General features: G+C 38.8%; 4 protein-coding genes across 4 annotated transcripts; 2 read left to right on the top strand and 2 right to left on the bottom strand.

Moving 5' to 3' along the window:
• Positions 1 to 2,342: 2,342 nt before the first annotated feature.
• On the top strand, positions 2,343 to 4,879 carry LOC145902827 (protein unc-93 homolog A-like). The gene is made up of 9 exons (XM_082990925.1): positions 2,343 to 2,469; positions 2,603 to 2,752; positions 2,951 to 3,132; positions 3,252 to 3,537; positions 3,587 to 3,654; positions 3,735 to 3,902; positions 4,217 to 4,451; positions 4,518 to 4,685; positions 4,785 to 4,879. Exons 1-9 carry the CDS (start codon positions 2,343 to 2,345, stop codon positions 4,877 to 4,879), a joined length of 1,479 nt encoding a protein of 492 aa, XP_082847051.1.
• Positions 4,880 to 5,666: 787 nt separating this feature from the next.
• LOC145902826 (protein unc-93 homolog A-like) lies at positions 5,667 to 7,996 on the bottom strand. Its single transcript, XM_082990924.1, has 8 exons — positions 7,837 to 7,996; positions 7,621 to 7,770; positions 7,351 to 7,532; positions 6,714 to 7,043; positions 6,476 to 6,643; positions 6,164 to 6,398; positions 5,834 to 6,001; positions 5,667 to 5,764 (listed from the first exon to the last, which is right to left on the bottom strand). The coding sequence occupies exons 1-8, from the start codon at positions 7,994 to 7,996 to the stop codon at positions 5,667 to 5,669; spliced, it is 1,491 nt and encodes a 496-aa protein (XP_082847050.1).
• A 1,131-nt stretch (positions 7,997 to 9,127) lies between these two features.
• LOC145902825 (protein unc-93 homolog A-like) lies at positions 9,128 to 12,087 on the bottom strand. The gene is made up of 8 exons (XM_082990923.1): positions 11,928 to 12,087; positions 11,706 to 11,855; positions 10,821 to 11,002; positions 10,230 to 10,559; positions 9,991 to 10,158; positions 9,689 to 9,923; positions 9,290 to 9,457; positions 9,128 to 9,225 (listed from the first exon to the last, which is right to left on the bottom strand). Exons 1-8 carry the CDS (start codon positions 12,085 to 12,087, stop codon positions 9,128 to 9,130), a joined length of 1,491 nt encoding a protein of 496 aa, XP_082847049.1.
• Positions 12,088 to 14,147: 2,060 nt separating this feature from the next.
• On the top strand, positions 14,148 to 16,524 carry LOC145902824 (protein unc-93 homolog A-like). The gene is made up of 8 exons (XM_082990922.1): positions 14,148 to 14,307; positions 14,386 to 14,535; positions 14,865 to 15,046; positions 15,237 to 15,444; positions 15,490 to 15,560; positions 15,620 to 15,787; positions 16,013 to 16,247; positions 16,349 to 16,524. Exons 1-8 carry the CDS (start codon positions 14,148 to 14,150, stop codon positions 16,522 to 16,524), a joined length of 1,350 nt encoding a protein of 449 aa, XP_082847048.1.
• Positions 16,525 to 17,265: the final 741 nt, after the last annotated feature.

Raw genomic sequence — 17,265 nt, 5'->3', positions numbered from 1 at the left:
ATACAAAAAAAGCGCAAGGCGGTCGAAGAAAAAAGGCACTGTAAACGATAAGCTGCCGTTAGTTGGCGTCGTCGTGTTGCGGCATCGCTCCTGCGGCATCGTCGTGTTGATAATGGCTCAGGAATCCCCAATCTCTGTTGAGCCCATCTTTGATGGCGTTGAAGCGGTTAATGTGGTGTTGCTCGGCCGTCTCCCTTGCTGATCTTGATTTCCCTTTGACTTTTTGCAAGACCATTACCCGCATGTCGTCGACGCTATGCTTGGGCTCGTTGAAGTGTGCCCCCACTGGCTTTTCAGTGTTATTATGTCGGACATCGTTCTTGTGGCCATTCATTCTACGAAAGAGAATTGTGTTCATTTACACCTGACGAAGCAAGGGAAAATCACGAAAGCTTGCCACGACTATTTATACACCGTTGGAAACTACATTATAAACCCTTTCCAACCATACCAAACTTGTCTAATTGTCGAACCTGAATGTACGCCTACTGATCGAATATTATTCATAACCGTCATAAAAAAATAAACTTTTTCGTTATTAAGTATTTTCACAGGTTCGTTGCCACGACTATTCATACACCGTTGGAAACTACATTAAAAACCCTTTCCAAAACATGTTTTTTTTAACTATTAGTGCCACAAACTTAGTCCTCGTCTACTTTTGACATTTTCTTGTAGCGTAAATTTTACGAGGGGACGCCTAACTCTTATAAGTCCATTATTTAGGAAGATCACCTCCAGTTTGGAAGTATTATTAAGTCGCATGCGGGTCGTTGCCTATACTTTTCGACAGCCCAAGAGAAAATGTAAGCATTTGTTGCGCGCGCTCCAATGCGATGGAATTTGTGGTTCACTTTAGTTTTTAATAAGCTTTTTAATTAGTTATGCGGCACGCAATTTCCATAAAAGCTTGACATTTTAAATTGTTTGAGCATTTTACTGCCGGTTTTCTTTTGTACACAGAAAAAAAACACCGTGACAGCCAAAGGTCAAGACGATATTGGATTTCGGATAGAAACTGTCAATCTTCACAAGAAAGGAACATGTGTAGCAACACGCATGTTTTCCTACTTAATTCTTTACACATTTCGAAAACATACGGACCGAAGATGGCAGGCGGTGTTAAGCTTTCCTGTAGAAGCTCCCATAAGGTTTCTGGCATCCTGCTGGACAACACGCTTTTTTGACACTTTGTTAGAAAACGCCCATTTCGTTATCCTTGAACAGAGCCTAGTCCAGACTACTCTCTTAGTCGCTCGTACTCTCTCGGCCCTGTTGTTATTTCCGCCATCGCGCTGTAAACGTTCGCACGTTCTTTTAACAGTTAATTCGCTGCAATTTAGTCACGTGTTAAACGCCCTTAAAACAAATTAAACTTAAGCCACCTGGTATTGCAATCGTGGCTTTCAATTAATAAACAAGTCTGCCACGAAAGCGAACTTAGTAACCTATACAGCAAGAACACGCAAGTAGACTTTAGCTTTAGCACAGCAGCAAGCCGAAGGAATCAATTGGTACGCTGCAGTACCAACAAAGACCCAGTATAGACAGACCGATAGCGTAGGCCAATGTATGACATTCAACCAATGAAATTTGGATGTCACATTATATCTAAAGATAACAGCGTTTGTCTCACCTAGGCCTTAGTGTGGCAAACAGACGTTTTTCACATACATAAGCAAACTTACAGAAGTTTTTCAGTTCGTGTTTCTATTTACAACTTTGGAAAAGCGAACAAGTTGATTTACTTTGCGTTTTTGTTCTTACTATGTGGCGTACATTGAAATTTACTCCCTTCTTGTTTTGATAAAAACGCCTGGGACAAACTTTTCCGAAAGACTCCTCGGGAAAGTAATCCGGGAAATCGACCGCTCACTTGTCAAATTCATCCTCCAGTGTCTGACAACTTTGAAAAAACGTTACCAACCGAAAAGTAATCTTTCAAGTGGTACCAAACTTCCGATAAACGGGAAACGTATGGTTTTGTACGAAAATGACTAACAATTCTTTGCACATTTGTTCGTTTCTTCACTTTAGTTAGAGGAGCAAGTACAATTGTTGAGTGGGGTGCATGTGTGCTCGGTTAGTTGTCTTTTATCGTAGGAGAACTATGTGAGCGCGAGTTTTTATCTTGTGATGCAGCATCGTCACGATGCAGTGTTGACATGTGTGCTGAGCAGGAAAATAAATTCGACTTGTTATCAGGTTACATAATAGTTACATGTGCAGGTTACATAATAGTACAAAAAATGTGCCTATGAGCGAGTCTCTTTATTCTCACAATTATGAGCAGATCCCTAAATAGTGTTCTTAAGTCACAAGTTTGCTGTCGGACTGCAGAAATGAAGCCTGAAAAGCGGGAAGTTCTAAAAAAGTTTGCTATATTCTATGTTGGGTACTTTCTTACATACGGAGCGTATTATGCCACCTTGATTCTTCAACCGAGCATCAACATTGAAGAAGGTGTAGGTAAGTTTCCTGGATATACCACAAACTGTGTGTATCTAACAAATGCAAATTCGCATCCATAAAGCAATTTACCTTTTTCTCCAAGTAACAGATTGCAATTTACTTTGACAGTAATATTGTTTCTTTTTCTCAGGAGCAACATCCGGTGCTGTCATCTACTCATGCTCAGTGGTATTCTGTATCATACTGACACCCGCTGCCATTCGGATTCTAGGAGCCAAGTGCACGATCATCGTGTGCCAGATATTTTACTTACTGTACATTTTGGCCAACTTTTATCCAGGTATATTAAAAATCTTGCCGTTAAAACGATTCTTTTGTATTAAAATGATAATATATGCACGTAATTTATAGAACATGGACTACATGGTTTACAGTTATTTGCAGAAAACACAATGGTACCAAATAAACCATAGTTTTCCATAGTGTAATCAATATATTTCATATATTATATCTTCAATATATTTAATATTATTAACAGTGTCGTGGATATTTATACCCGTCTCAGCGTTGGTTGGTTTTGGGGAAGCAAGCATGTGGCCAGTCTTGCTTCTCTTCACTGTTCATTACGCGAAATGCTACGCCCGTCACAGCAGAAAGGACGAAGATGAATGTGAAGTCCTTTTCATCGGTTACTTCTTTGCCGGCTTCGATATCAGCCAGGTTAAAATATATACGACCCGAAGGGTTTTTCTGTGATTTTTAGACCAGCCAAGCTCAAATTCATATTTGCTTTTCAGTAGCAAACTTCGTTTAGAATTTCACAAATTTATAAATTGCAGATCTTTGCCAACACATTGAGTTACATTATTCTGTATGGGGGGAAATCAGGCAGTGCAAATAACAACTCCACGTTTGCAAAAATCGATTTTTCTGTGTGCGGAATTCACGACTGCCAAGATCCCAATATAACGCAAGAAAACATTGAAAAATACGTCCCAACGTCTAAGCTAACCCTTTACGTGATGATCGGCCTGATGGCAGCAATGGTTTTCGTATCCATCATCATTTACCTGATATATGTTGAAAACATTGATCCCAGTTTGAATGGGAGCACATCGGACAAGAGCAAGACAAATGAAAAATTGACAAATGCAGGTGGTTCTTGAAATAATAGGTTCTACGGATGACGTGGAAAATACCCAAAACGAAAATGAAACAGAGACTATGACCGTACAACCGAGGGTAATATGGCGTTTGATATAGGCCTACGCACCTTTATAGCTGAGAAATTATGTAATTTATGTATGTTTACCTACGTTAAGACGAAATACACTGAGATCGTGTCGTCCACTTTGGCAATTTTGCGACAGTTTGTCAAGCCGAAGCAAATCCTGCTTATGCCATTTTCAATTTACGGGGGCCTTTTGCTTATTTTTGTTTTCGGAGAAATGACAAGATCGTTTACATCCTGCATGCTGGGTGTTGACCAGGTAGGCTAGAGCATTCTTTACATTTGTATGTCATGTTACCATTAAATTTTACTGAAATAATGGGATTATATATAGTTGCTGGTTGCAAGGTCTCATTACAGAAGATACCAAAAGGAAGCAATTATTGTGTAAATTCTGACCGGCATTCTAACTGCCTTGGCGTGTTTTGTTTGTCAACTATAATGCTATAAATCAGTTTGCTACGAAAATAATTTCAACTATTTGGAGTGTTGCATACAAACTACATGGATTTCTTGAAACATTAAGATATTTAAATATTGGTCCCACGAAACCCAAGTGCACTTTTTGTCAAGGTGGGACTTTGCATGGCCATTTGTTCAGCGTCAGGTGTCATCATGGCGGTGGTTATTTCAAAACTTAAAGCACGTGTTGGAAGAAATATACTTATTGTACTTGGAATTGTTTTCGACACATCTCTTTATGTAGTTTGTCTTTTGTGGAAACCTTCTTCTGAAAATCTCTACATAGTTTATGTAATGTTCGCTGCTTTTGGCGTAGAAATGGTGTTGTGGGTTATTCTCATTAGCGGTAAGTTTTTATAATTTATGAACATTGGTAGAATGCTCACTTACATGCGCTTCTTGTTTTTGAAAGAAACTCACAGCCAGTTCTTTTCGGACGATCAGGACCTGGCTTTTGTGGCTTGGAACACTTGGTGTCTCGCTGGTTTCGCGGTGCAATACGGATGGAGCACAAGCTTCTGTGTTTCCACAAAAATTTACATCCAACTCGGCCTGCTGTGCTTCTCAGGATTTGCTTACGGTAGTTTACTTGCTTTCAATACGAGAGAGTCACTTTTTAACTTTGTGTTGTCTGTATGTAACTCAGTAACATATCGCTCATATACTCTTGTTTAAACAGCTGCTGCAAACCGTTTACACGGCACGTCGAAGAAAGCAAAAATATCAAAGATGGAAACATTGCTGGGCACTAAATCCGCATCAACCAGCATTTAGCCCTTAGAGGTTTATACAGCGATATACCGCCATTGTTAACGAGATTATATTGGTGATCTACTGAGTTACTGCTATTATTGCGCAATTATATATCCAGACATTTTGATTCGTAAGTTGCAACAATAAATTCTGAACAGTATCGTTAGGTTTCAAAGCAGGTGAACGACGTTGAATGAAAAATCTCGTCAGTCACTATATGGCAAAGCCCTGTTACAGTAGAACAGGACTCGTTTCTGGATATTTCTTCTGACTTCGTTTTTGCTTCCTGATGATCATAAATCCCTCCGACATCTGTGAAACTGGCAGCATTACCGTCATTTAAAGAGAGGTTGCCAAAATGCCATCTTAAACTCCGATAATCGCAAACAGTATGTAAACGAGCCACAAGAAGCTTTCGGCCGGAATCCAGAATAGACACGTATGAACTCTAATAAAAGTACAAAGAACTCCGTTTCAATATATGGAACATTCTGTTGGAGAACGTTTATCATATTTTGAATACAATGGTCAAAATATCCCCTTTCCTCCATTCGTGTAAACCCGAGCTTAACAGATTGCATCGCTAAGAAACATACTTTCCCTAAACACGCGGAGAAAACATAGTGTTTTTTTTCTTCGTGATATTTATCGCTGTGCAACAGATACAGAGCATTCCATCAGAAATACTGCACGCTGTAAGATTGTAGTTTTGTGCTTAGGGTCTGAGATAAAATTACATTTCCGTTACATGACAACACATCTAGATCACACTCAAGATCTACAACTCAATATTCTCATTATTCACACGTCAAAGCTTCGTTCCAGTAATGTGGAATACTTCTGTTGACAGTTTCTCCTCGCCCTTAATTTCTCTTGCTTTGCGTTTGATGTAAAATTCCCCGACATCTACAAAAATACATTGTGCCAAGGTCTGCTCAAAAAATATGTTTACGTGAAATAAAACATCGAAATTACAATAAGAAATAACTGCCACCGCCAGAAGTCCCAGTTGTACGTATATTTTGTCCTCCACGCAGACACTTATGCTCCAACCGAACTGAATTGCGATTCCGATTACCACCCAAAGATTCCACACGCTGAAAGCGATTTCTTCGCATTCCGGAAAGTAACTTGCATGCATTTCTGTTAAAGTCATATGCAACTGAACAACTTTTTAAAATGAACACAGCACAGAGTGTTTCCTCCACCACCAACATATAAAGCAGGCTATAGGATTGCTTATACAATGCCAAAAAATAATATTTATTTTCGACACGATTTTTTCTCGTGACTGGAAAGTCTTACCGTTAACGAGAGGTTGCCAAATGCCATCTAAAACTCCGATAATCGCAAACAGTATGTAAACGAGCCACAAGGAGCTTTCGGTCGGAATCCAGAATAGACAAATCATGAAGAATCCGACATTTAAGACCACGCCAATAAGTATTGGAATGTTCCGCCCGTACCGACTTGAAATTTTGCTCGTTATGAACGACATTATGGCATCGGCGGCAGCAAATATGGCCATGCACAAGCCGGTCTACCAAAATTATGTTGATTACGAATACCATGCATGTGTACTTCTTGTTGGGATGAAATAGTAATAAAATGTTTCACCTGATCAACTCCAATCATACAAGAGCCAAACGCTCGTGGCATTTCACCAAATCCAAATGATGCTATTAGCCCACAAAACAAGTCAAACGGAGTAAGAAAGAGCTGCTTGGGCTTGAAAAGGTGAAGCACCGTCTTTTTCGAGGTTTCAAACGCAAAGAACAATTTTTCCTGCAATGTAACACATGATGTTTTCCATTTTAAAAGAAGTTTGAAACCAAGTGTAGATCAACAATCCTACCGTCAAACTGGCAGGTGTTAGAGGCCCGATATCTTTATCGGTTTCATCATCTTGTACTTCAAGCGATCGATCGATATCTTTTATAAATAATGTGTGTATGCACAGAGCAATAAATACCATGCCGCTCATAACCCCTAACGTGATGTATAAAGTGGTTTGGGTGGCCGGCTTGTATTGGTCGAGATTTTCTTGTGTCGCGTTAGGATCTTGACAGTCGTTCGCTCCGCACACGCTAAGATCCCTGACTGGTGCCGGTTGTGTGTCATTGCGTTCAACCTCAATTCGTTTGCCCGCATAAAATATCGCATAACTGACCAGGCTTCCAAGAATCTGCAGTAACGAAAGTGTGTTTAACGTTTGACATTTATACTTTAGCAAAAAATTCCACCAGGTCCGGATTACAAAATATGAACAAGGACAGCTTTTAATAAAAATTGGCCGAAGATTTTGTTTTGTCCGAAACATTTGTACTCCCAACTTCACAGGAATTAGGCGATAAATCGCATCCGGATTGACTCAGTTGTATTGTATGACGTAATAGTTTTACAAAAGACAATTCAATTTTGTCATAATTTTGTTACAGATTTGCTTTATATGCACTTCTAAACACTAAATGGACAAAGAAACGTTGATTTACATGAGAAGACTGGAAGCTGAGATAGAAGTAACCAATAAACTCGGTAACATAAAATCTCGTATCTTTGCTTCCAAACCGGGCGAAGCATTTGGCGTAATGTGCACAGAAAAGCATCATTGCTGGCCACATCGTTGCCTCACCTATACCAGCTATTGCCCCTGCTGGTATAAGCAAATATGCCTCTGCAAACAAAAACAATTCTGAAGTCATGCAGGTAATTGGGGCTCTTGATGGGAAGTACATTGTTTTTTTTGTCAAACGTTTTGTCACCTGGATAAAAGTTAACCAACACATAGAAGAGGTAAGATATTTCAGATATGATGACGCATGCTTTCGCTCCCAACACTCTCAATAACGCAGGTGTAATAAAAACTCCAAAGACAGCAGCAGTGACGTATGTTGCAGTGACGGAGGCAACACCTTAACCAAGAAACAAAAGACTATCAAAATACACGGGTAAGACAAATTTAATCGTTTATTGTTTACCGACTCCAGCTTCGATGTTGATGCTCGATTGGAGGTAGACCATGGCACCATAAGCGGCAAATGTTAGAAAAATCCCAATTGATAAGAGAATATATTTAAAGACAATTTTCTGTCGTCTTGCGTGGACGCTGGAAGGAGTTTGAACACTCTGACTATCCATTTCTGCCTTTTACAAAATTATCTTGAGAAGAAGAGTTTTCCAACACAAAGTTCCCTACAATTATCCTATTTTGTTTTTTGGCTGTCAACACGAACATCAAAACTAATTATTTTAAAGTTTGCTATGAATTTTTAGAAATCGGAAATCAAGACATGCTTAACATGCCACTTGCATTTCTTACTTGATGCAACTGCTGTTCGTCAGTTACAGTCTTGCCGAACTCACGAAACTTAATTATAAGGGATTTAAACGTAAAAACACAAACGATTTTACTTCCCCACCTGAAATATTAACTGAGTAACACAGCTATCCTAATATTTCTGTTCACACAACCTTCAATCGCCACTGACGTCTTTTGTCAAGGTTAATAAAGCTCTTAGATCACAAACGCATGTGTATTTACTCGGTTGTGGACATAGCGGCTGCAGGTTGCTCTCTGACTCCATCAGTTAATCATTCTTTTGGTTTATGAGGTTAGGCTGCACGTGTGCACACTATGTTTGCAACACCAACAAACGGCATTCCACTCAATGTGCAATGAAGAGTTTTCGTAGTTACAATACACATTTTCACGTGGTTGAGTATTTTTTGATTAGGCTTCGCATGAACGCGCACCATGCGTGCATTCATGTAGACCAGTGATTCCCAACCTTTTTGTGGTTGCGTACCACTAGGAGGTAAAACAATTTTGACGCGTAACACCTAGTTGAGTGTTACAAAGTAAGCTAGGGGATGAAGTAACAAACATTTTGACATCACTTACGATTTTTTAAATTCGAACTATATCCGCAAATTATTGAAAGGCGCTCGTGCACCACCTGAAATGCCGTCGCGTACCACCGATTGGGAAACACTAGTGTAGACTATCCTTAACGGATCCTTAACGAACTACTTTTCCCTAAACACGATTACAAAAATGTTTTACCTTTGCAGGTTTGTTTTCATATATCATGAAAGTTATCGCTATATGAAAAAGACACAGAGCATTCGATCGAAAATATTGCACATTGTAAAGTTGTAGTTTTGTGCGCACAGAGTGAAATAAAATTACACTTCCGCTATACATTAAAACTCCAGTTTAAGATAGATCGAACTCAAGATCTACAAATCATTATTCTCATTATTCACACGTCAAAGCTTCGTTCCGGTAATGTGGAATACTTCTGTTGACAGTTTCTCCTCGCCCTTATTTTCTCTTGCTTTGCGTTTGATGTAAAATTCTCCGACATCTTCAAAAAACAACATATTGTCCCAGGCCATGTATCAACGTTGAACAAAATAAATCACATTTACAGTAAGAAATAACTGCCATCGCCAGAAGACCCAGTTGTACGTAAATCTTGTCCCTCACGCACACACTTGTGCTCCAACCGAACTGAATTGCGATTCCGACCACCACCCAAAGATTCCACACGCTGAAAGCGATTTCTTGGCATTCCGGGAAGTAACTTGCATGCATTTCTGTTTATGCCACATAAAATGTACTGGGGTGAATTTCCCAAACAAGTTCAAAATATCTTGTTCCCTCCAATAACCGTTGTTGTCTACCGAATTACCATTAGCCTTGCACAGCGGTTTAAATGACAAATATACCTCAATTTTAATTCCCATTACTATCGTGGTTAATGTAAAAATTGTTCTTGATGTTTATATTTCACAAAGCTTAATTTTATCGAGACTGCAAAGTCTTACCGTTAACGAGAGGTTGCCAAATGCCGTCTAAAACTCCGATGAACACAAACAGTATGTAAACGAGCCACAAGGAGCTTTCGGTCGGAACCCAGAATAGACAAATCATGAAGAATCCGGTACTAAAAATTACGCCTACAAGAATAGGAATATTCCGACGAAAACGACTTGAAATTTTGCTCGTCAAAAACGACATTATGGCATCTGAGGCTGCAAATATGGCCATGCACAATCCGACCTACCAACAATTGATTGCAAATATCATTTCGTACATTAGTACGACGAAATACAAAAACATGTGTTACCTGATCAACTCCAAGCAAACAAGAACCAAATGCTCGTGGCATTTCACCGTATGCGAACGATACTAATAGTCCAGAAAACAAAGCAAACGGAGTAAGAAAAAGTTGCTTCGGCTTCAAAAGATGAAGCACCGTCGTTTTTGCGGTGTTTAACGCAAGGAACAACTTTTCCTGTAATGTAACACACGATATTTTTTATTACCACACTAAATTTAAAACCCAGTGTGGATCAACAATCATACTGTTAAACTGGAAGGTGATGGAGGTCTCATGTCGACTTTTACGTCATCATCTTGTACCTCAAGAGAACGATCTATCTTCCTCACAAAAAGTGTGAGTATGCAAAGACCGATAATTACCATTCCACCCAACACTCCTAACCAGATGAACAAAGTGGTTTGGGTGGCCGGCTTGTATTGGTGAAGGTTTTCTTGTGTCGCGTTGGGATCTTGACAGTCGTTCGCTCCACACACGCTTAAATCCCTGACTGGTGCCGGTTCTGTGTCGTTGCGTTCAACCTCAATTCGTTTTCCGGCATAAAATATCGCATAACTGACCAGACTTCCAAGAATCTACAGTAACGAAAGTGTGTTTAACATTTCACAATACCTAATCGATTGCAGATTTGGTAAAAAATAAACAACGCCAAGTTGATAAAATTAAATGATAATAAAATATGAAATACGATTGAACTCAAAACCAACGACTCCGTTCTTACATTAGCATGCGTTTCAAAGGCGCAGATCTTAGTCAAATAAAAATTCTTGCTAAATACCGCACAAAAATCCTTCACTTAGTTAAACGAACAAAGTATTTTGTTTATTATGATTTACGTGAGAAGAATTGATTGCGAAGTAGAAGTATCCGATAAACTCGGTAACATAAAACCTCGTGTCTTTGCTTCCAAACCGGGCAAAACATTTGGCGTAATGTGCGGAGAAAATCATTATTGCCGGCCACATCGTTGCCTCAGCGATGCCCGATATTACCCCTGCTGGTATAAGCAAATATGCCTCTGTAAACATAATGATTTCTGTTAGTTACATACACTGCATGGTCACCAGCTGTGCAAACTCATCACAACAGCGATAAAATAGCAGAAATATTGTACAAAGCAGCATTGCGAAAAATGAAAACTAAATACGGGTTTTGACAACCGGGAAACACACACACACATATATATATACCCCATAAATAACTTATCTGATGATTGTTCTGTTGAAAAACAATAAAACCGTATACCCCATGGGAGAATATATTTGTGTAAAAAAAGAATGACGTTTCGCCTGTCCGAACGTCCAGACTTCCATAGATAGTGCACGAACACATGGGCGAAATCAAGGACTAAGAATACATCTTTTTTTTAACAATGGTGAATGTTTTGTTGTTTTTCACCGGGAGAACGATGAGATTAGTAATTTGTAGTGGAAAATGCCATAAAAATATAGGGGTCAGATTCACCACCCCCGCTGGTGAGAGACGGATCTGTCCTTACTTGACCAATATCAATACTTAAAATTAGTGACAGACATTCATTTTCAGTACGACCTTTAATTGCCTGACACTCGCTTTGAGTACGTTTGGACATGCCAGTATGTTGTTTTTCCCTCGTAAAACAGGTTTTATGTAAAAAAAACTCACTCGTAAAAAAACCTTAAATGCAGTGATCCGGAGCACGATAATATATTTGTACATTGTTTTGTCAAACGTTTTGTCACCTGGATAAAAGTTAACCAACACATAGAAGAGGTAAGACATTTGGGATATGATGATGCATATCTTCGCACCCAACACTCTCAACAACGCAGGTGTAATAAAAACTCCGAAGACAGCAGCAGTGACGTATGTTGCAGTAACGGAAGCAACACCTCAAACAAGAAACAAATACACTGGTTTAGGTTACATGGGTACAAAGAATGTTTGATATTGAAATTGTTTACCGACTCCTGCCTCGATGTTAATGCTCGACTGGAGGTAGACTATAGAACCATAAGCAGCATATGCAAGAAAAATTCCACTTAATAAGATAATGAAATTCAAAAGAATCTTTCTTGGTCTTGCGTAGATGTTGAAAGGATTTTGAACACTCTGATTATTCATTTCTTTTTACAAAATTTCTTTAAAAAAAAGCTGAAATGTGTTCACATTTGAAATATTGCTGTCTGGTCTGGTGCAACAAATATGCATTATAATTGCATATCATTCTGTACAATCTTTGCTCAAATACATTCAGAATGTTCAGTTAAGAAGTGCTTTGGATCTAAGTATATATTTGTAGCTTGATGAAAATCCTGGTCGTCATTTCCGATTTTGCAAAACTAACCAAACTGAATCGGAATAGATATTATTGTGAAACACGACGGATTCTACGTCCTTCTCAACGAACAACTGCCAATAGTACTTATATCCTGTTATTTCTGCGTTTCAAAGCTTGAATCCTTTTACACCCACCATAAAATCAACCAAAGCCATTGGAATGTTAACATAGCGGCTTCACATTGCGCGTTTTTCACTGGTAAATCATTTATTCTTTTTAGATTAGGCCGCACATGTTTACACTATTGTCACATCACCAATAAAGGAAAGTACTGGAACTTTTCGTTGAGGTTTTGGCATTTACGATACGCCCAAACACGTGGTTGCCGTAGTAAATTTTAATGAGCACAGCCATAAAGAGACTAAAGGTTTCTATCAGTGAGCTTTTCGTCACCACAGAGTCGGTCAGATGAATCGAAGACTCCGCGTGATTGAGTGTTTGTTTGCCATAATTCATTTGGGAAAATCCCCTACCGCCGGTCAATGGTCGACGCGTGGCTTTAAACCCGTGAAATACTTGACGCCAAATTTCATGACCATACGTAGAAGCACTCTTGTCAATTAAGTATTTGACAAGAATGTAATTTCTTCGAAAATTTTACATGCCCTCAAAAATAACATTGCGTTAATACCTGGTTTTATTGCATAGGAATCTGTAGACATCGGTTACTCAGTCATTACTCAACTGTATCGGTTATGGCGTACGCAATTCTATTTGCACTCAGTTTCATATATCTATGTTTTTGTCAAACAAAAATGTGACTTCAAAATAAGGTTGTATTTTGCTATATATAGCTGCGTAGTGTTTTCTCAACAACGGTCAGCACCAATCCCAAGCTAAGCAATCGCAATGAGTTTGTAAATGCATTCTTAAAGGGTAACAACCTCCATGTAGTTTCGCTCGAGTTTCATCACTATTTGGCCCGTGATTTGGTCCAGACGGCTTTTACGCCGAATTTATCTCAATGCAAATGTAGATTCTATCAGTCGTCGCCTCGCAACATACCGGATTAAAGCGCCATGCAAATACAAGCGGTTTCGCATCAGATCAAACTTCATTCGTCCATATATTTTAAATGGCCAAAGTCCAAAGAACATATTGTGGCTTCAGCTTTTAACTAATTGGAGGAAATAGTGAGACATTACAATGCAACCAAAAACCCATCTATTTTTTCTTCTTTGCTGTACGTTTACAAGCTGTGGTATACCATATTTGAGCCGATGCCAAGTTACACCTTCAAACTTTCAACTGGTTAGTGAAAACATTTCATGGATATAAGAGACTGCAAATAATAAATGAATTACTAATAAACGCAATCAACAGTGTGCAAGTTAGCAGCTGTGTCAACAATGTGATGCAATAGGCTGGTGTTTGCAATCAGATTGCCCTGACAAGGCATTGTGTCAACGGGGATTTGAGAATTTGGTAAAAGAAGTAACATACTGACCGTTTTAGGGTTAGGACTTCGTTTGTGTTATTTGTATGAGATCCATTGAGGTTAAGAAAAACGGTAAATTGGTTACTTTTGCCGTTTTTTTTAGCTAAGACATACCTTATGCATCAGGCAACAGAAATAGGTATCATGTATTGTGCAAAAAATAGTTTTCCATGTAACAGCACGTTTACCTATGTATATCAAACCTATCTGTGTAGGCACTTTATGTCTGTATACTTCAAGATTCTTGGAGGTTCCACCTTATATTTCTAGTTGATTTGACTCTTCTGCAGTAGTTATATCAACGAGGGGTTTGCAATGTTAGGCTGTGCATGGCAAGGGGAGATTTTCAAAAATGGGTTTATGTTTGACAGATATTTTTTAAATTAACTTTGTCTAAGTTGTAAAATGAATAATGGAAATGTTCAAAATCCTTCCGACCTCACCGCAGAAAGATGGAAAATCGTTTTCAATTTTATTATCTTTATGAGTGGGACTTTTCTTACATATGCTGCCTTCGGTCCTATGATCTTTCTCCAATCGAGCATCAACATCGAAGCTGGAGTCGGTAAACAAATTTAACGATTAAACTTGACTTAGCCGTGTTTTTAGTAACCTAAGCCACACTACTTGTTTCTTGGTTAAGGTGTTGCCTCAGTAACTGCAACATACGTCACTGCTGCTGTCTTCGGAGTTTTTATCACACCTGCGTTGTTAAGAGTGTTGGGAGCAAAGGTGTGCATGATCATATCTCAAATTTCTTTCCTCATCTACATGTTGGCTAACTTTTATCCAGGTGACCGACCAATTTTTAAATTCATGAAATAAGACTGTATTGCCTAAGATCACCGTCTTTTCGGTATTTTCATTGGTATTTTAACATCGTATACGCCGTCATGATTTCTATTGCACATTGGATAAGTCCACAAAGAGTGTGCAGTAAATTCTGCACAATCACAACTTACAAAGCACTTACAAAGCGTATTTAGTACTGGCAATATAACTAAAAGATAACTTTGGGAAACTATTTAGTTTTGGTTTTTGCTTTACTGATGTTATTTGAGTTAAATTGCATAATTGGTGTTGTTACGTTGCACAACCCAACACAAATCATTTTGTTTGCAGAGGCATATTTGCTTATACCAGCTGGGGCAATAGCGGGTATAGGTGAGGCAACAATGTGGCCAGCAATGATGCTTTTCTGTGCACATTATGCCAAAATTTTAGCCCGGTTTGGCAGCAAAGGTGCGAGATTTTATGTTGCCGAGTTTATAGGATACTTCTACTTCATCTACCAGTCTTCACAGGTAATGCTCAAAGTAAAGTGGATATATGCAGGCGTTTTGTGAGTGTAAAGAAATATGAGATGTTGTCGCTTCAAAATGAGTTAACTTTCTTCTATGTATTGCTTCTAGTACATAATATTCGACTAAAACTTTAGCACAATGTCAAATATTTTGTGAAATTTGATAAACATTAAACAAAATTCCTAAACAGGTTTTGGGAAGCCTGGTCAGTTATGCGATATTTTATGCCGGCAAACGAATTGAGGTTGAACGCAACGACACAGAACCGGCGCCAGTCAGGGATCTTAGCGTGTGCGGAGCGAACGACTGTCAAGATCCCAACGCGACACAAGAAAACCTCAACCAATACAAGCCGGCCACCCAAACCACTTTATACATTACGTTAGGGGTGGTGAGCGGTATGGTATTTATTGCTCTGTGCATACACGCATTATTTATAAAAGATATCGATCGATCGCTTGAGGTACAAGATGATGAAATAGACATGGGGCCTCCATCATCAGCAAAGTCAACGGTATGGATAATTAGCCTTTGTTGGTTTTAAATTTCCGTTGAATTTACACTTGTTCATAGGAAAAGTTGTTATATGGACTCGAAACATCAAAAAGTAATGTACTTCACATGTTCAAGCCGAAGCAACTTCTTCTTACTCCGTTTGCCTTGTATAGCGGTCTACTAATGTCGTTTGCATACGGGGAAATGCCACGAGCGTTCGGATCGTGTATGCTCGGAGTTGATCAGGTCTCCTGTACTTTGACATTGTCGTTTTAATATAGTTTTTTAAATATACTTGACTATGCAAAAGCATAATATGCTCAAAACTTGTTCCAGCCTAGTTGTTTTTGGAGCCAAACTTTTGAGTTGATTTTTTGCAAATAGAAATAATCTGTCAATAAATGTCAGCCAGTTTTTTGTCTCTAAAAGCGTCAAAAAAACTGGTATGCGTAATCTATTTTGTTTTGATAGGCGGGATTGTGCGTGGCCATATTTGCTGCCACCGATGCCATAATGTCGTTTATTACGGGCAAAATTTCCAGTCGGTACGGACGCAACGGTCTCATACTCATTGGCTTAGTGTTTGACATCGGAAACTACATGGCTTGTCTATTCTGGATTCCAACAGAAAATACCTTGTGGTTCGTTTTCATGCTGTTTTTTTTCGTCGGAATAGCGGACGGCATTTGGCAACCCCTTGTTAACGGTAAGACTTTAAAGACTTCGCAGTAAGATACTGCTGACGTCAGCAAAAAAAGACATAGCCTTTCGCGATTTACAGCTAAACATGGGCTACCTATTAAACAGAAATGCACGCAAGTTACTTTCCGGAATGCCAAGAAATTGCTTTTAATGTATGGAATCTCTTGACGTTGGTTGGGATCGCAATTCAGTTCGGTTGGAGCACAAGTGTGTGCGTGAGGAACAAGATATACGTACAGCTGGGACTTCTGGCAGTGGCAGTTATTTTCTACTGTAATTAAATTTTTTTTGTTTGGAACGTATATTTCAAACAGGACTTGGTATATATAGCTGTTTCTTTAGATTTTGGAGAATTTTACATCAAACACGAAGAAAGGATGAAAATCGAAAAAAAGCAACAAAGGAAGTCTACCACATTGCTCGAGCAGCATTTTGCGCATGACTAATCAGAATAAGTTAGATATTAGTTTTTTACTGTTTTCTGTGTGACAGAAGTTCAGTATCAAACAGTATTTCTATGTGATTCATTTTGCGCAGTATACTGCCATATCATCTCAGAAATGCATGCGCAAATTAAATGTGCTTTGCACAATGATATGGAACAAGCATCTTCAGGTAGTAATGCGTGTTCAAGAATAAGTGTTAAATCAAGAAACATCACACATGACGCTTGTATATGTTGCTTGATGCAAAACCTAGTCGTTAACTTCAATGTGACAGAAACAGTCTAATGGATTTTATAACACCGCATTGAGGCTTATTTTCCAGGTCCAAAACATAGTGAAGTTGAATAGTTAACTGTTGCTGCAATTTTATATTCAGTAAAGCAAAGTTGGGAAAACCGTCGTGCAAGTGCTGGCTCGTGGTTAGCCGTTGGCACAGCGTCCTGTGAATTTGGATTTAAGCTTTGTTGCAAGAAGCGCAACACCTATAAGTAGAATGGTCCGAAATTTGGGATTACGGTTTTAAACCTCATGAATTTAGGGACCATAACCCTTGACATAAATCCATTTGAAAATTAC

This window comes from Ascidia mentula, chromosome 5, assembly GCF_947561715.1.
Source record: "Ascidia mentula chromosome 5, kaAscMent1.1, whole genome shotgun sequence".
Lineage (NCBI taxonomy): Eukaryota > Metazoa > Chordata > Ascidiacea > Phlebobranchia > Ascidiidae > Ascidia > Ascidia mentula.
Note: the sequence above shows the minus strand (reverse complement) of the source record. Positions and strands in the feature narration are given on the sequence as shown.